The 20,460-nt window shown below is 44.6% G+C and overlaps 1 protein-coding gene across 3 annotated transcripts in view; it reads right to left on the reverse strand.

Moving 5' to 3' along the window:
* Positions 1-20,460, reverse strand: part of SEMA4G (semaphorin 4G) — a 714,949-nt gene that overhangs the window by 93,840 nt on the left and 600,649 nt on the right. For all 3 annotated transcript variants that reach the window (XM_085606513.1, XM_085606512.1, XM_085606511.1), the window contains exon 12: positions 1,422-1,537. In XM_085606513.1, coding sequence (XP_085462639.1) covers positions 1,422-1,537 — 116 coding nt within the window. The remainder of the gene's footprint in view (positions 1-1,421; positions 1,538-20,460) is intronic.

A 20,460-nucleotide genomic window follows, 5' to 3' on the forward strand; every position in this document is an offset into this window, starting at 1 on the left:
CGCATTCATGACCACAGAACTAAGGTTACAATGTTTTATCAAACTTTTTTTTGATTGCACTCAGCCCACTTTAGCACAGCATTTAATACACTTGCTAATGCACTAAGCACTTACATTTGTGGACCCTTACGACCATGGCCACATTGGTCTCCCAATCCAGCTCATGCTTACATATTAACTTAATAGTATGAAAGAGCTTCCGTAGATAGGGACAGGGTGACTGGGACCAAGGAGTGCAGCAACTACCCTGATGTAGAGAGCCTTTAAGATCATAGTTATAATAACCTGCACTGACTATGCTCTGGATTGCAAATTGCCCATTTTTGGCTTAGCATTTCATAAATCGGCTAAACAAATTAACTACTTAAATTTGATAACCCTTAAGACTATGATTTAATTTTTTTCTCCATTCATGTCATGTTCAAATTTTGGTGTAACAAAAGTATGAAATAGTGATGGGGATAGGGTTGCCGGGACTGAGGAGTTAAAAACATATGGACAGTTGGACTTTTACTGTGTTCATAAACAATGAAGCGATTGATTTTTATCTGTTTTCAATTGTAAGTGAACAATAAAGTTACTCATTCAGTTGAACAGACCAACTGATGAAGAAGGTGGAATGCAAATCCTTGTATGTAAGAGGCTGAAGAGACAACCAAGAGTGTGTTTCTAGGCAGACCTGAAAATATGAAAAATAAACATCTGAAAATCATATGTTCAGGCATAGACTGTGCACAGTGCTGCATATACAGAGCTACATTTTCTCATTCTCTCACATTCTTGACCTTGGCTTCTTTTTCTGACCATCCTGACCATCTATATTTCTGTCACCTTCGTACTTTTTTTATCATAGGCCCTCTTTTTTACTTTGTCTACATTTTTCCGATCCCATTCCTTCTATCACAGTCTTTCTGCTTCTTACACTCATTTGACTCCTTCTCTTATCTGCTTTCTCCCAGATTCCTTATCCCCAGTGTAGGGGTAGCTCTCATGCTCTCAAATTCCTTCTCTCTCCTCATCTGTGGTTCTATCTACCTCTCTCTCTCTCTCTTACAGTCTCTACATGTTTTCTATCTTCTAAGTTCCTGCTTCCTTCTCACTTTCCATGTGTGCCTCAATTCTGTTCTTTCTTCTCTCTTTGCTCCGTCATGCCACACTACCTATTTCTCATACATGCTCATTGTCTGTGTTTTTTCTTTGGCGCCTCTTTCTCTCTGTCACCTATTTGGCCTTTGAATTAAATTTCTTATCACCTCCTGTCTTCACCAGTTTATAGGTTCTTGCATTCCCACGTTATCCTTACCCAGCTCTTGCTCTCTCGATCTTACTCAATCTGTTGCAGTCTCTTAACCCCTCCCACACACAGTTTCTAGGTGCTCTTTGGATTCTTAAACATATAATTTGTGTGCCACTATGCCTACCTGTGTCTTTGAGATGACCAAAGTCTCCACTGGCTGGGGGTCCTTGAAAGCTTGGATCTCCTCGATAATGTGTACGAAGGAGTGGATCACCACTGCTTTGTGTATCCAGCCATCACCTGCGCAACCACATTCCAAGACAAGGTCAAACAAGCAAAATGAACATGAAACAACCAAGCAGAGTACTCTGTCAGACAAGCATATACAGATGATCAGATTTTATAATTACACTTTTATCAATTTCTACTTAAAAATCAATTGTAAAATAATGCTTCACAACCCAAGAGAAACACAACCACATTCATCAACTACCTTCATAAAATGGCCTCGTGCAGCAGGTGCATTTCAAATCCGCGGCACAGGTTGAGATGGGAACTGATTGATTGGCAGCTCAAATAGAGTAGACAGTGTCACTCAGATAGTTGTTTTTTTATCACGTTTGAAAAAAGGATATCCTGAGCTCAACTGGGAACATATTTTGACTCAATATCACTAGACACTGAGAGGATATGGCCTACCATCTATCCTTATACTTAAAGAGAGGAGTAGGACAGAGAGACATTGATGAAGAAATCAGTAAAAATGAACAATTTAAGCATAACCTTGATCAATCAATGAAATATAAAAAATACCAGCCACCTATTATTTTCATACACTATGAAAAGACAATTTTTGGATTCGAGTATAAAATTCCAAACTAAAAACTCTTTTATCAGGTTTCGTCTTCTTTATATACCCTTTCTGCAATTTGAAGTGTCATGGAACAACATAACTAAACAATTGATATGGCACCTATGTTCCTCCCATAAAGAATCTATTGAACATATCTTGTGCTTATGCCCTAAATTACTCGATGCTCAAAAGAAATACTTAAGACCAATTTTGGAGTTTCCCGCATCAAAATAGTAGCTGAAGCAATGGCATTTTGCTTTAGGGGCAGGACTTGGAAAAAATACAGGATGCACCATGAAATTTTGGGCCATAACCGAGGTCATATTAAAGTCTCTTATTTGAGATAATATTGTTCTCTTGATCAATTTACTTAACTCATTTGTTACGTTTTAATATGAACTGATAATACAAAAGATATTTAATTTCAATTCTTTAACAAGGTGGCACCGCGGAAAAGTTTAACGCTCTGCCGGTTGCAACTAACAAATAATAGAAAGTGCCATGTGACTATTTAGATCTGATTAGGTAGATTTCATAAGTTTGTTACTCAGATATTGTAAAAGTTTTAATGACAACTGTTTTACAAAAAATAAAGCGATCCGATTATAGTTTGCCTTTTCACTTTCCACTGAGGCGGAAGCCGGGGGCGTTCTCTACTTTTCTCCACGTTACTCAGTGCACGTTTGGCTGGTAATTGCTTTTAAAATTGTATATATTTGAACTGTGCTGTTTTAATTTACCTCGATCCTTGCATGTGAGATCTACATCGCCTCAAGGGTCCCCACACTCTATTGGCCACCGGCGCAGCCGATTTCAGGCGCTGACGCCGGCACGCAGAGAATAGCCGCAGCCATCTTAGGGGAAGGCAGGGTAGCGGTCCAGCTCTTGGACGCCTCCCGCCCTCCCTCTCTACTTAAGGGCTCATTTCCTGCCTGCCTTTAGACTAATGCTCACTTCCCCTGAGGCGGAAGCCGGGGGCGTTCTCTACTTTTCTCCACGTTACTCAGTGCACGTTGGGCTGGTAATTGCTTTTAAAATTGTATATATTTGAACTGTGCTGTTTTAATTTACCTCGATCCTTGCATGTGAGATCTACATCGCCTCAAGGGTCCCCACACTCTATTGGCCACCGGCGCAGCCGATTTCAGGCGCTGACGCCGGCACGCAGAGGATAGCCGCCGCCATCTTAGGGGAAGGCAGGGTAGCGGTCCAGCTCTTGGACGCCTCCCGCCCTCCTCTCTATGTATAAAAATAGATGGACTTCCCGTCCGTGCAGCGGGCGGGCGCAGCGGGCGCGCCGACGGCGCGCCGAAGGCGGACCTAAGGCAAGCCCGTCTGCGCCCGTCCGCGCCTGGCCCGTGCCCAGGGCCAGTTCCCCTGCCTGTCGCTCTGAGGTTAGCTCTCTCTGCTGATCTAGAGAGCAGCTCCTTCAGATGAGAGCAGGTACGTGTATGCCAACCTACCGCTGCTCTCCGTGCAAGCTGGTGGGTCGCCCTTTTACATGCCTTCACTGTGATCTGGTACTTCCCCCTTTGAGAAAACGTGCCCTTCCTCTTTCCAACCCGACCAAGCGTCCTACTCACCCCCTGACGCTGAGGGCTGGCTTGGTCAACTGCCGCTCTCTCCCTCGTCATGCGAGCGAGATTTGGACATCTCTTGTTACCCATGCTTGGGATATCCTGTTCCTTACCGAGTCCTGGATAAAAGACACTTCCAAACCTGATATTCATCTTGCTACTCCCCCTGGATATCTCTTAATGGGCATTAATCGAGAGGGTGGTAAAACTGGAGGAGGTCTTGCTATTATATTGAAATCTCATCTCCGTCTGACCATCAGGAAACCTACGAATATTGGGCTGATTGAAGCCATGTACTTCACCATCTCAGACTCGGCTGCTGTTATTTTAGCTGGTATTTTAGTGTATAACCCCCCCAACGCTTCAGCCCCCTCCCTTACGCTACTGGTACACCAGATAGCGGATCTTTCCCTTAAACATCCGCACTTTATAGTGCTTGGTGATTTCAACCTACATGCTGAAAACTCTTCCTGCTCCCAGGCTACTCAACTATTAGACACTTTGCAGGGCTTAAACCTGACCCAATTAGTTCAGGGCCCGACTCACGTAGCGGGCCATACTCTTGATCTAATATTCTCTAACCATCCTGGTATTACAGTACATCCCTCCCTCCCTCCCTCTCACCTGGTCAGACCACTACTTTCTCCCTTTTGACCTCACGCTTCCCTCGGCACCTGGTCCGGTGGTGCTTGGTAGGGAGTACGGGAGAAAATGGCATAAAGTTACCTGTACTGCCTTAGATCCCTTTTTCTCATATCAACCAGACTCACTGTCTAAAGTTATTGACGCTAGCGTGGCTCAGCTCAATTCTGCTCTACTGCTTGCCATCGACGCCATCGCACCCCTACAACTTATCACCTCCGCTAGATCTCGACCCTCTGCCCCGTGGTTCTCCCCTGCCCTACGTGAGGAAAAGAGTCGCTGCAAAAAATTAGAACGTAAATGGCGGCAAATTTATGATCTAGAGGCTAAAACTATATACAAGTCTGCTTTAAAAAACTTTTTAAAATTAAAAAAATCCACGATGAGAGATTTCTTTGCTCTACAAATCAAGAATGCTGATAACTCCTCTAAAACTCTTTTCTATATTGTAAAGGACTTTGTTAAGCCCCCCGCTATGGTGCCTCAGAATTCCTCTGGACAGGCTTTATGTAATGGTTTGTCGGTGTACTTTCAAGACAAAATTGACAACATTACGTCTTCTTTTCCTACTGTGCTGACCTCCCATATCTCCTGTGCCAGTGACTCTGCGAGATCGTCATTGGTGGCTTTTAAAGAGCTTACTACTGAGTCTGCACTTAATCTGCTTACCCAGTGCAAGTCTGGCTCCCCTCTAGACCCGGTCCCTGCTAAGGTCATGGGCAACCTGGCTCCCCTGTTGGTCAGACCATTCCTCTTTATTTGGAATTCATCATTGCGCACGGGCCAGTTCCCGACTGTTTGGAAGGAGGCCATGTTAGTCCCCATTCTGAAGAAAGTGGATGCGGACCCAGCGCAATTTTGCAATTATCGCCCCATCTCTCTCCTCCCCAAACCGGCGAAAGTCCTGGAAAAGGCTGTGCAGTTACAATTGGCAGATTATTTAGAAGCCAATTCACTGCTTCATGACTCACAGTCAGGATTTAGAACTGGTTTTAGTACTGAGACTGCTCTTTTAGAGGTCTCTGAGACGATCCGGGAGTGTGTGGATAGGGGCGAGGAGGCCATGTTGGTCCTCCTCGACCTATCCGCCGCTTTTGATACGGTGTCCCACGAAATCCTATTGGATCGTCTGAGGCAGATTGGATTGGGTGGCGCCGCTCTATCTTGGATTGCCTCTTTTCTTACAGGACGAACTCAGAAGGTTTTTCTCAAACCGTTCAAATCAGAGGGTAAACCCCTCCTCTGTGGTGTGCCTCAGGGCTCTGCGCTGAGCCCTCTGTTTTTCAACGTGTATCTTGCCCCTTTGGCTGAGGTGGTGGAGTCCTGGGGGGTCAGAGTGATCTCTTATGCTGATGATACTCAGCTTATGTTTTCTTTTAGAGATCACTCTGACTCCAGCTTCGCCAGTTTTCGCCATTGTCTTGGCAATATATGCTCCTGGATGACTTCTAATCATCTCGGGCTCAACACCGATAAGACGGAGGTCTTATTTTTTAATCAGAAAACTGCTCTACCTGCCACTTTGTGGTGGCCGACCGTGCTTAACCCCCCTCCCACTCCTGTCCAAACAGCTCTTAATCCGGGCTTTCAATTAGACAACGCTCTTTCCTGTAAAGCTCAAATTAATAATGTCACGGCAGCCTGCTTCGGGAAACTGCGTAGGATTAGAAAGATCTTTCCGTACCTTCCTTTGGATGCCCGTAGAACTGTCATCCACGCCCTGATTACATCACATCTGGATTATGCCAACAGTCTCTATGCCGGTGCCCCCTTGTACCAAATTGAACGTCTTCAGATCGTTCAGAATGCGGCGGCGAGACTGATAGGTAATATCCCCTACCGTCAGTCGGTTGCATCCTACCGTAAGAAGTTACACTGGCTTCCCATCTCCCGTCGCATTCAGTTTAAGATGCTGACTCTTGCTTTTCGGGCCCTTAATGGGTCAGGCCCGGGTTACTTGAGAAAGAGACTTGTGCTATCCCAATCGGTCAGATCCTTGCGGTCGAACAACCTACGTCTCCTTACTGTTCCTCGCTTTCGCCGCTCCAGAATGGGCGGTAGAGCATTTACCGTAATGATGGCTAAACTCTGGAACAGCCTACCACTAGATCTTAAGTTTATTCCTTCAGAATCTCTTTTTCATAATAAATTGAAAACCTGGCTGTTCACCATCCCTTAAAATTGTTTCTCTTTCAAAGTCCGCAGTCTACAGCGCCGGGACACCCCCTATGGGGGTAGCCGTGCGCTTTACAAGCTTCATAAATAATAATAATAATAACTTGTTTTTTTATTATTACTGTAAATGGTTTTAAAAATCTAATACAATAAAGAATCTTCATACTCGCTCCTCTGAAACACTAATACACGTTTCAACCATTTTGTAGTTTCTTCCGCAGCCTAAGTGTAGGAGTTTTGGTCTCAGTCCCGATCCTATTGGGATCCACTGCATCGAATAGAATATTGTTTTTGCAGGTAGACTAAGGATATATTTTGCACGGTGAATGGGCACACATCGAACAAAACAAAAAAAGTGATGGGTTGACTTTTTTGTCCACCATGCCACTTCAGAAATAAAGTAGCCATATGCAAATCACCCCTGGTCCTCCTCCAGTAGGAGCAATCCAACCCCCAAACTGCCGGGACAGGTCCCTCTGAATAGGAGCACAAGAAACTCCAGACAGCTGTCAACCTGTTTGTGCCTCGCCTATTGAGTGTAGCTTGAGTCCTACAGCACAGTGAGCATGGGGTCTACATATAGGTATCCCTCTTGCACTGAAGAAAACAAAAAGGTGATGAGAGGAATGCTTCAATTAATCTCAGGCACTGATAATTACTTGGACTGCATTTCAGACCCTCATTATTTTGCCCAGTAAACCACCCCTGAGAGGAACCAATTATATGCAAATCAGCCTTGATCCTGCTCCAATGTTCAGCCCAACCTGCCAGGACAGATACCCTCTGAACAGCAACACTAGCAACCTTAGACCTGTTTTAGTCTATAAAGGTCTCATTATTAGCGTGCAGGACATAAATGTTCTGAGGGTTCCTTTGTTCCTGTGTAGAGGAGAACCGGCCTTGGTAATTTGGGATGACTGTGCCTTTTGGATCTGAATCACTGCTGACGTGCTTATGCTCGTTTCAGTCTAAGGGGGCGCTGTGGGAAAAATCAGTTTATTGATTATGGCTAGAGTAGTTACCAGTGGCTCAATTAACTTAAGTAATCCATCCACCACTTTTTTGTTTTCCTCACTGCAATGCCCTAAGTGCCAAAGGTATGCCAATACATGGTTACCTGACTCATTGTACTGGTACCATACCAAGACACAAATGCATTGTGTACTAACTACACAGTAGCAATAAATAATTTGAAAACAGACCACACACAGCATACCAGAAGGACGTTCAAGGGAAAAATATCTGGTCTTCAGGCAGATACCCGATTACTTTAGAAGATTCACAAATGGACATGATAGGTTCAATACACTGAAAGCTGTGGATATCATTTACTTCCTGCATCCTTACTTTGAAAATGTTTCCTTTTTTTCTGGCCTTATATGCCTTAAAAGGCACTACTATATCAGGTAAGTAGATTCTTACTTCTGGCTGGCCATGTTCTTCATCTCCAAGGATCATACTTTCTCCAGTGATAGAAGCTAAAACAAACCAGGATTGGTTTTATGTTTAACATCATCCATTGGGTAGCCAGTGATTTCTGCAGAGATGGGAGTATTTTACTTAACTCATCTGTAGTCTTGGTGAGACGTTAGATCCTTGCGAGATCTCCTTACCATTGTTAGTTCACCTTTTGACCCAGGACAGCCTGAGACCCTTGTAAAATTCTCTTACTTTTTGTAGCTGGCCTGAACCAGGGGATAACAGCCGCAAGTGCATCATGCTGAAGATTATAGGTTCCAGGGCTGAGATTTATGTCAACACAGACATGCACACTGAAATAAGGCACATACAACTGAGTAGAATGACAGCCTACTACAGGCCCAAAAGATGCTTCTTGGGCAGGCAGAGCAAGAGAACTGTCTCCAAACCACTATTAATATTCTATCAATATTTTTCTAACACACTGACATCTGCCCTTAACTGGGTTCTGCCCCAGATGTGGCATTGATCTATCAATGATCACCATATGAGATTACCTCAAATCAACGGTTGAAGAGAACGGGGTGATATGAGCTTACTCTCTGTGGCATATGACACGGCCACCATACCACAACACCATGCTTGGGGCCGGTTAAACAAGGCATTTTTGCAGTTACAAATGCTCCCACAAAAATAGCACTTGCAAAGTATTAAACCCATTTTAGAAGTCTAACTTTTTTCATACTCCTAAAATGGGTTTAGAAACAGATAAGGAAGGGGCGTTTTGTATGCGTCTCTTCCAAATATCAATCTTTACCCATGTGTATCAATGGTTTAAAACTAAAAAAACATTGAAAGGTTACCTACCCCCAAGTTGGGGTACCAACCCATTCACAAGGGACCAATCCAAGGGACCACTGCTGACTCTCATATACATTTCATTAAAAAAAAAAGTTTTCTTTTTAAAAGCAGTTCAGTTTCCTTCAAAATTAATGGAATGCATTAAGAAAAAGTTTACTTTATTGAAAGGAAGGCAATCACTGACATGGTAGTCTGCCTACCTCAGCAGGCCACCATCCCTGGGATGGCCTACAATTAGAGTGAGTAGCAATTTGTAATCTACCTCTTCAATGATTATGTGGTAGGTCGGATTGTGACCCCCTCCACATCAGAATTTTCTGAACTGACCTAATTGTACTAAGGTTTTTGCGAACAGTATATTTTTTTAGAAGTATATAGTATATCGAGCCCTTGAAACCCAAAGACCCAAACTGGTATGGACTTCTCCTGTCCTCACACTGGGCTCAAAATCATCTTCCCACCTTTATTATCATCACAGTTCAACACATCACTCGAGCCTCAAGTGTAGCACCCCTTCTTTTCAATGACTATCTAAGCCCCCGCCATGACATACTTTCAGCCTCCTCTGCTACAATGAGGCTGAACACACACAGATCATCCTGAAGATCGAAAAACGCACCTATCACTAAAAGGAGGAGGGCAGGAGAAATCCTGGATTACACCCTCCCTATAATAATCAACAGCAACAAGTACTGTAAATAAAAGAAAGGAAGACATGGAAAGGCTATCTAAACAATTCTGTAAGAAGTATGGCTTTTTTAGGATGAAAGTTCTCCGCACCTTGAGGTGGCATGCTTCGGAAGTCAATGCCAATGTGGGCTACACCTATAGCTAGTGGAGCTCTTAGAACGCTATGTGTGTACAGCAGTGTAGCAAAGGTGTCCTACAGTGTATTGGTGAAATAGAAAATTACAAATTCAAGGGAAATCCTCAACACCCCCAAGCAGTCGACATGTTTCTGTCCAAAAATTCATGCCTTCCAAGCTTCCAACCATCAATTCCTAAGCCCGCTATCAAAAGCAATCCATCCCGATTTGAGATCACATCTTTGGAACGTGATTTCTAGTAAGCCAAAAAGTTCTTGATCAGAAATATCCAGGGGTAGGAAGAGTGTTCACAGGAAATCCTTTATTTGTGTGATCCTGTCTTCCAAGATGAAAGTCAGGCTGTGGCTGAATTTGAGCATTCTGCCTGTAGCGTTCCTGTCTGCGTCCACATCTGCCATGGCGGGTCTAGGCTCTGATGAATGCCATTTGACCCTTGTATGTGTTACATCCCAGGGGATGCACCACTCTTGCCTTCAACGTGCCACGTCAGAAAATGCAACACACCAACCTGTTCCATGGGCCCTTAGCCACAAGATTCACTGTGTATCCATCCCATGTGTGCCCGGCTATGAGATGCACAACCTACCTCTCCCTTGTGTCTCTGGCCAAGAAAGGCAGTGCATATCCCTCCCTTTTTCCATGGCCAGGAGATACACTGCAAATCCTTTAAATGTGTCTCGGACGTCACCACCAATAAGTCACTGCAACTTGTGAATATGGGGCTGACATTTCCTAAATCCTTAATGCAAACGAGTGAATACAGAACGCATTAACCTGGTGAGCTGCTAAGATGTCTTTACAGTTAGCACTTCGGCTATTCGTGTGCATGGTAGGATGCTGTGTCTAAGGGATGGGTATCTGAGTCACCACATGGTTTATTTGGATTGCACTCTTTTCCTTGAGGGACGTGACTATATTTAATGCAGTCAGCACTGGGGCAGAGGAAACAAGGGGCATAAGAAGCACATTATATCCCATTTATGGACGCCTTATGCTTCCTAACCAGTGTTTTGATCGTTCAATTTCTCTTGCTTGTGTAAAGGTCCATATCACCTTTGATATGCACTGTGCTTCCGTGGACTCTAAGGTACTGTCACCACCAGTTTTGAACCACATTTAAAAATATTTCTTTAGCAGAACTTGATATATTAAAAAGGGGGTGCATGGAAGGCAAGTCACTCGCACGCTGAATGGTCACAGATTGTATGAGACTGATGCCCCTCCTAATAAATGCCTCTGGATTCAGTACTTTGTGTAGCACTCATAGGTCAGTTTTACTTCTGTCCTTTGGAGCCATAGAATAGAATATAGCGCCAGATACCTCGATCATACTATGGCTCTGGCTACAGCAATTCTGCCCAGACGCCTCTTGTGCACTTAGAGAGGACTTCTGAGCAAGCGGCTCACAAACTGAGTGTACAGCGGGTCAGCGTTTCAATTGTAAAAAATATAGCAGCTGAGGTTCACAGTTTTTCTTATAATCCCTCTTCTTGCACTGCCAAAGATGGATGGCAAATAACAAGGATGCCTCGATCGGATTCCAACTCGTGCCTCCTTTTTTGACCACTCCACACTTCCTGTCTCTCTATTTCACTATCTTGCAACTTCATGTTCATCCCTGATCCCTCCCTTTGGTACTGTTTTCCAAAACTTCTCCCTCCTTCTTTCTCCCTTTCTCTCCATCACTCTCCTTCAAAGACTGATGAAGAAAATTAGTCTTGGCCCCAAAAATAAGTTCTGGTGGCAAACAACACAACAGATTAACCATTAGAGTCGGTAGAATGGGAACACATGCCCCTGTCCCACGAAGAAGAAGCTGCCAGCATAAGAACCAGACAACCAGGCTTGTCTCCTGCAAATGCCACTGTGTTTGAACTTAAGTGCTTGAGGCACTTTCTGTAATCAGTGCACTGCAAAAAACTACACACGCCAGAAAAAAAACCAGTAATAAAAGTTACTAGTGGTATATTTTTTAACAAGAACTGTGAATGAGAAGACAGTACTGACTCGTCAGAAAGAATTGTTTTGGTGTTTGCATAGTGAAAGGGTTTTACCAAACTGTTTTACCACACAACAAGAGTACTGAATGGGCAGTTTTAAAAAAAGAGACAAAGGTTTGGTTCAGTGCTTGAAATGGAAAAATAGAAGTGCAGGTACTCTGAACCAGAGTACCTGCTTATTTCTGAGAAGTGCCGGTACTCTCCAATTAAATGTATTACGTCACTCTTGAAAAGTGATGGTACTCTTCCTCTCAGAATAAAAAAAGTGCCGGTACTCAATACTGGGCAGTACCGGCCCATTTAAAGCACTGGTTTGGTTTCATTTAATGAAAAATATAACAGTAGACAGGATTTGTTTTCCTCTCTCTTTCTTTCGCGCCTCTTCCTTTGCTGTCCGTGTAGTCCTATGCATGCTGTACAGTGATTGAGCTGTTCTTTAAGACACACTCTTAGACAAAGATAAATGTATACAATATGTTTCTATTTGTACAAGACCCGTTGATGCTCTGTAGTATAGTGGTTAGCTCAGAGAAAATGCTTACACTTGGCTCATCAACAACCCAACTCCTGGCCCATTCACCAAGAGCTGATGAGAAGAAGCAACAATGTAAGCAAGCATTGGCAAAGGCAGTAGGTAGGGGCTTCAAAAGACCGAGCTTTTGGCTTTATCAATGCTTTTTGACACTATCATGCTAATATATGAATTAAGACACACGGGCACGCAAGGGCTCCACAACACCGCACATGTACCTGTCATAGCTACATCCGCGTCTGAGGGTTTTCGCTGCTGACAGGAGCTGGGCTCTGCGGTGCTCCGCCGGGCTGTCCCCTCTTTGAGTGTGGCTTACAACACACAACAGTGCGATGAGGCAGCCTTTTACCCAAGGGTCTAGTGAAGCGTGCCATGCTGTTGTGTCAAATTGACTTCTCGGTGCTTCATGCTTGGGAAGGTAGGGATGCCTCCATGGAACGGTGCTTCGGCAGCTGCCATCATATAGAAACAGGAATCATGGGCTAGAGGGCTGTCATATGCAGAAACAGGGCAGATGCATTGCAATGGATAAAATCATAATGCGCCTGGGGGCCATGCTGGGACGTCAAATGTCGAAGGCAGTCAGTAGCCTCAGACGAATGCTTTACAGCTCCTAACATATTGCTCCTGCCTGTTCACTTCACTGTTTCTTTCTAATATGGTCCTTTACAATGTCTTTGTTTCTGTTTCCCCTACTTACCCCTGGATTTCAAGTACATCCACCTATTTTGATTTTTTGTGAACAAGATCTGGCGTTTTGGATTTTGGGGTCTGCTGTGATGCTTAGATTGTTATTGCGACCTGATCTGTTCATGTTTAGACCATCAACTTTTAAAATAAATAAAATAAAACGTGTTCAGGCTCCAGTATTCATAGTTCTTTTTTCCCCTGATGCGAGACATGGGTCCTTTTTCCTCTGGTGTGAGTCTTTGTTCGTGCTCCTGGGATGGGGAGGAGCGGGTCTTAGATGTGACAATTTAGGAGTGCATTCTGTTCTCATTGTTGTTCCTTATCGTGTCACTTTACCTCTAAGCACCTCTTTGTACAACATTCTAAAGCCGCAGTGTCAGCATGAAAGACTACAAACCCAGGACACGAATTACAAGCTGCACCATTAGATTGCGGAGACACTGTTACTGGGCGTCAGTGATATGGACACTAGAGGATGTTGGTGTCTTGACAAACAACATTTCGAATTGTGACGTGTGAGCCTTGACACGTGTGAGCACGACACATGACGGCCAACATTCATTTACTATTCTGACTTTGAGGACGGTCATTTTAGAACATTTAATTAAAGAGGGAAAAAAAATATAAGAGTGCGCAAGTGTGTGCGAAGCAGAAGGAAGGAAGCGGCATGGCAGTACTATACAGTTGCAGGGCCCTAATAAAAAAATTAATTAACAAACCATACAAATAACATTGTAACACTGAGCAGGACAGGGAGCTTTGGGGCAGGTGGGGAAGGGAAGAGATGGTAAGAGGCGAGAGCACATGCACTGCCATTGAGTGCTCAATACCAAATAAACAAGCATTTACAATGCAACGGTCTCGGCATTGTTAAAGTTAGAGTTATTGGCATTGCTCATGACATTATTTTTGTTTATGTTTTTGTTTTTAAAACATTTAAAGAAACGGCATTGTTATTTACAATGTCAATAGCTTAATCACTCTCAAATTAGTATGGACACTCCCTTGAACTAAAAATGTGCATAAAGAGCCCATTTTGGAACTTCCCAAGACCCGAATGTGTATTTGTCCGAAGACATATGGTTTGGATTTGGTACAGTGGCGTAGCTAGAGCTTGTGGCGCCCGGGGCTATCCTTCAGATTGCCGCCCCCCTGGGGGGGTGCTGGAGAAAAAGGATGGCGAGCACCTGAAAGAGGTCAGAGACACACGTAGTATCGCCGCTAATAGTTACCTCGATCATGCAAGTTACATGCACATACATGACACGGTCCAGGGCTAGACAGCCCCTGTCCCCAAAATATTGCTGCCTGGGGCGGACGGCCCCCACCTAGCTACGCCGCTGAAGGAAAAGCAGAAGGAAACCCAAAACTTACATCAGTTCTACCTACTCTGCTTGTGACATCTCACTCATAAAATCACAGCTTGTGCAGGACCCTTGTCCCCTATCTACCCCGTCCGTGACCTCAGCAATGTCTGCAGACCGGTCCACCAAACTGGGTTTGACCACGATTCCCCTGGCAGGACCTTCAGGATACTACAGGTGAGTCCAATGCACCTGATCACTAGACTAATTTGAGTTCTGTAGTTGGGGCAGTAACAGCCCTGCAGTGAAAGCCTTCTCACTCCACCCAAGCCCCCCATGAGAGCTCAGTAGACGCCATCCCACATGCCCCTCCCAGGAGAGAGCAGTGGAGCCATCCACTGCCCCAGCCGCAGAAGAACTACATACCCTGACCCCACCCATCCCAGGAGAGAGCAGTGTAACCATTCTACTCCTACCTCCCGCCAAACAGAGAGCATTCACCACCAACTCAGGGTCGCCTACGGTCACTACAGTATAGTAATGTGAGTTTTTAAAGACTGTCAGTGCTCCGAAAGAATTTCAATAAGCTGGAGTGTCAGGCCAGAGAATGCAGTAGAATGTGAAAAATTCAGTTTTTACCAGGCCAGAAGTGGGATCTGACCCGTGGCCCAGCGTAGAGACAGCCTTGACCCTGCACCTGTCACTACAGACAGCCCCATGCCCGCAAAAAAGATGTAAAAATCTATAGAAATATTTTCCTATTTTTGTGGGGGGAACAGGGTATACTAGGAGGGGACAACCCACGGAATCTGCAGAAGGAACCGTGGCAATGTATACTAATAACAGTTTAGTTTCCCAATGTAATATTAAAATGAATTGCACCCAAGGTGCCTCGTTTCAATATTCCTGAAAGTTTAGAAAGGAAAGTAATTGAATGTGAGTCCTGATATCATGGTATGTGCCAGTCCTCACAAACATCTCTTGTTAGCACATGAGTAATGCCAAGGTCTCTGCACTTTCATATCGCCCGCGCTCTTTTTGTGTGTGTTACTAAGAACACGCAGGTGTTGCTTGCCACATTCACTCTTCAGCTGTAAATGTCCACTTCAGCACAGACTTACTTTGCTGAGCTGACGCTGTAATCAAAAACAAGCACTGGCAAAGCCAAAAGGTCTTGCTTCTGAGAGCTATTGATTTGGCACTGCTTTGTAGCCATGCTGTACAGCATTGCAGATGCTTTGCAGTGTGGCTAAAACTAATTTTAAATGGCACTAATACACAGCCAGGGCTAATGCACTTTTACCCGATACTTCCCCTTAAACTATCCCAACCATCAGATATCCCAATCTTCCCTCACACTGTCCCCTTCTACCTTCAATCTAGCACTTCTATGCCCAAATGATCCCCCCCTTTCAACCTAACCTTCTTCACCCAAACTGCACCAAAACAACCTCTCCAAAAACAAAACTACCCCATCTTCTCGCTACCCCATACTTTTAGACTAGCTCTCCACTCAAACTACTTCCTATTGTCAAAGAACTCTGCCTACAGTCAGAGTATCTCCACTTACTACCTTCTAGAACAATGTCACCCCTTCAAACAAACTACACCTACCTTCATGCGAACTCCACCTACAAACTACCCCTCCAATGCTGAAACTACCTCCAGTTGTAAAGTATTCCCTTCCAACTTCCTCCCCAGCACCGAAGCTACCCTATATTTTGTCACATCCCTCCTGACCTCTAAATACTTCCAACTTTCAAACTGTCCCCACTTCCTACTTCTCCTATACTCAGTCTCCCAGTATCAACTTACCCTGCGCACTCAGCATGACCCATTTTACCTGAGCAAATCTTCGATGTCACAAAGTCAGCCTCAATACCCCATGCCCCTTCCCTTTCAGTATACCAAGGATTTCTAGAACTGGGCTTATTTACTGATATTGAAATTCACCCTCTCTCCTCTTACATTTTATTATTCCATAAATTATAATATATATGTAACAACATAATGTTGAGTAATCTAATTCTAGTCGCGTAGCACAAAACCCCTTAGAATTCTTGTAAAGTGGGTGTAATGGGGTAGGAACCACACCAACAGGCCTAGAACTCCAAACAAAGCCATATCAACCTAACTAAAGCCATACAAACTAGCGTAGCCCAGTACAAACAACAGACGATGGGAAATGCCAAAATATTTCAAAGCATATTAGGTGTGATATTTGCTAAAATTACACACAGTGCCTAATTTACCCTTAGGAGTCTGTCTGCACAAAAGAATTACATTCGAGGGTTTACTCAAAACACAAAACTCATACAAAGTATTGTTTCTCTGTCTTTGCATAAATTAAAAATCATATTTGTCACAAATAACAGTTATTTGCATGTGCGTGGCTGATGCCATCATTGTGGCACAATGTGCAGTAAATACAATGCAATGCTAATTTTGGTTGTGCAAGGGAGACTATTGCACATAGTTGCATAGTGTGAATCTTGGTAAATCTGCTCACAAGTGTACTGAATTTAGAACGTGCTAGATCAGTAAATGCACACAAACATAATGACCCCTTCAACACCCAAACTACTCCATACTCCTACTACCTCTGCCTTTTATTAACCCATCCTATATTTAAACTATCCAACCTTTAAATTACTCCTTCTACCCTCACATTATATCACCAAAACTCACACACTACACCAGGCCCGGCTCCAGGAACTTTTATTTGGGTGGGCCAAGGGTGCATTCGGGTGGGCCACTACAGGCCCGATTTGTCGCTTATATGTCTAGCCAGGCCTGCTTCCAGCCCTCCTTTAGCTCTTCTTAGTCTACCAAGGCCCAGTAAAACACACTCTTTTCCAAATCTCTTTATAAATGTTATTACTCTCAAAAGTGTTTTTTTTCTCCTTGATATGTCCCTTTGATGGGAAGAGGAGATTTCTAAGGTGGGAGTATCAGGCAAGTGACACTACTCAGGCTCCCTCCGTGTGACCTTCAGGAAGAATCCCTCTTCATTACTACCTCCACCTGACCCCAGACTCTGCAGCGTGCTCCCTTACAGGCTTGCTTATCCACTTTTCTACCACCCCTCTTCAGTGCATCTTATCTCACAGCTGACCTTGGGCCCCAGCCCCATATGAGCCACCATCCAGTTGCATTTTCATTATTCCTGGTAAAAAAAACATTAGTAAAATCACCTTCAAACTTGAAGCATTGAATATAGCAGTAAATGTAATTAGCATGCACTTTACAGTTTTCCTAATCACCCGACTGTTAATTAAATATACGAAAACAGAAAGGCCATGACAGGGTTGGATTTAGTGCTGGTGCAAAAGTCTTTTTTGGGGCCCTAACAATTACCTCTTTCTCCGTGGATACCTTTACTACCACCCTCCAACAGCGTCCTTCATCTCTCCGCAGCCCCTCCCCCTCATGACCTCCTCCTCTGACTTCATCACTGCCACCCTCCACCAGTGCCCCTCATCGCTGCGTAGCCCCCGTACCCCATGACCTCCTCCTCGCTTACCTCACTGCCACCCTACACTAGTGCCGCTCATCTCTCTGTAGTTCCCCCCCCCACCCCATGACCTCCTCCTTGGCTTCCCTCACTGCCACCCTCTACTAGTACCCCTCATCTCTCGGTAGTTGCCCCACCCCATGACCAGCTTCTCGTGTTCCCTCACTGCCACCCTTAACCAGTGCCCCTCATCTCTGTTGCCCCTCTCTCATATGCATTCCATTTGTTGTATAGCGCTACTCATATCAGTGTAAGGTGTCACAGTACTTTACATAACAGCACACATTATACAGAGAGAATGAATCAGTCTACGGGGAATGTCAAATAGGCCAATGAGGATTACAAGTGTAGGAGTCACATGTCATCCATGCTGGTGGGCAATATATTTTACTAGGCTTTGGTCTGGAGAAGCACAAACTCAGGATTTAAAGAGTACTCCAGTGGTTGGGGGTTGGCTTTACTGATAAAAATGTATGACTTCCCAAACAAACTCTTTTTAGCGACATCAGAATAATGAAAGACTGGAGAAGTTCTAACTATATCACAACACAAAAAAAGGTGAAGTTTGTATGCAGCTCTTTGATGACAGTTCTGAGTTCACTGTCCTATTTTAGGATTGTAACTTCTGAACGGCAAGTAACACAAGGATCTCTGTGACAAAGGCAGTAACCCACCGAGCTACCCACATAAAATACAGTTTATCTGCATTTAAAAACTAACAGACAAATGATTGTTCTCTAGCAAGATCATAAATCACCAGTTATCTGAACATTTTTTATTATTGTTGTACATCGGTTGCAGATTCATTGCCATTGCCCAGGCCCACCCCCTAGAACTGGGCTTGCACTACACTCCAGTTTGAAAAACTGCCCATTCAGACGCACACTGTGCTCTCCTACCTTTAAAGTAAAAGTACACTCTATATTGGTAAACGGGTCCCATCCAGGGGTGTCAGGCACCATAGCCGATTCATCCACGTCATCGGGGAATGGTGGTGGGGACCGGGGTGCAGGAATCCATCCCAAACCCTGCACGCGCTCTCCCTGGCTGCACCAGCGTTGTGGGCTGCTCGACGTCGCGGTGCACGCGCTGGAGGCGGAGCTTGTTTCACCGCGCGCCCAAATAGGCAGTGATATGTCCAGAACTGTTACATTAGGTAAAGGTTACACATGGTTCAAGCGCTTAGAAACACCAAAAACGGTGCTTGAAGCACTACATAAAACAGTAAGTTATTAGTTATTAGTGCCAAATCTGGCAACGTGGTGCGTGTGCTGCAGGCGGCAATTTGTTGCTTTTCCTTTTTTGCAAGCACGTGAGCAGTGCTTGTACGTGAAACGGCGGCCGCGCGGCACAGGCCCATTGCGGCGGCCTTTATAATTTATTTGGGTACAATGACTGTCAGTGTCTCCAAATAAATTATAAAGGCCGCCACAACGGGCCAGTGCCGCGCGGCCGCTGCCGCCCGCAAAACAGTGCCGCCTGGGGCGGTCCGCCCCCACCGCCCCCCCCTAGCTACGCGCCTGATTTGGTAGCAAACATCTGATGCCAATATGCAGTCTGAGTTCAAAATGTACAACTGGCAGGCAGTGGCGAGCATTTGTGAAATCACTCTGCTTTTATGCGTCGGATTGAGCAGCCATGAACCCGATGACTACATCCGAATGCTTGATAATATGCCCCCTCTTTTTTTGGTAAAACGCGCAATAATTCTCTCTTTGCAGATTTTTCGTGTATACACAAACCTGCATATGCACAGACAAGCACCCCAACGGTACGAACACGTATGCATCACGCACACACTGCTCAAGCTCTACGAAACGTTGTGCCCCTCAGATCCCCCTATAAATTACCCCTTCTACCAGTTAGTTACAAATTCCGCTGTTGAACTTTTCCAGGTGAAGGAGAAGAGTGGGATATGGGGAGGTATCTGACTCCGGGTCTCCGTATGTCTCGGAATTAAAACGGGAAAGCGTTATTTTTTTAAATAGAATGACAGGTTCCAGCTATCTATTGAGGAAGAAAATGGCGAATATGTATCCAAGTGGTTAATTTGCTACTTTGCATTAATGAGGATCGGCAAACGCAGTGCTTCCACAATCAAGTGATGTGGGTTACACTGTTTGCCTTCTTCTCGGTATTTCGGATCCCTGACCTTTACCTTTCCAAATCTGCCTCCAACTCCGATACTTGTGCCGCGGCTCTAACGGGCGCTCTGCCGGTGGCAGGCGAGGGCTTCTTCCTGGCTGCAGACATTGGCCGTCCTGGTGCTTCGTGCCTTGGACAGATTACTGGATGACGCGGTGAACGCCGAAATCTCCTGGCAGTTTCCGGGAACCGGCGATATGCGACTGGAAAGAGCACTAACTTGAGTCCTCCGATAAAGCGGCGGCCATCTTAAAAAGAGGGCATCTGATTTAATATGGGGCTGAACTGTGTACGGAATGTTACATATTGAATAAAATCCAGAAGAGAAGATACAATTTGCAATATGGGTATGCAGTAATTCAGCGCATGTACTCTACGGTATTTCAAAAATCGTATATAATGTTTCAATATTTGCTACACGGATAACATATTTCAACGACCCTGAGTTTAAACTGTGAAAACGAGTTACTTATTGTAATACTAAAATCTGATTTCAAGTGTTTTATCTTTTTTGTTCATGTTACTTTTCCGGTCTAAAATGTCCGCGGACATAGCGTAGCTTTGAGAATGAGCTGTCACGGGGGTTCACTCCAGCAATCCAGTTCGTGGTGTAGCAAGAATATACGGAGACACCACCGCCTTTCTCCGAGGTCAAGCAGAAATGCCTCGGAGAAACGCAGTGGC

The sequence above is a fragment of the Triturus cristatus genome, chromosome 1_2, assembly GCF_964204655.1.
Source record: "Triturus cristatus chromosome 1_2, aTriCri1.1, whole genome shotgun sequence".
Taxonomy (NCBI): domain Eukaryota; kingdom Metazoa; phylum Chordata; class Amphibia; order Caudata; family Salamandridae; genus Triturus; species Triturus cristatus.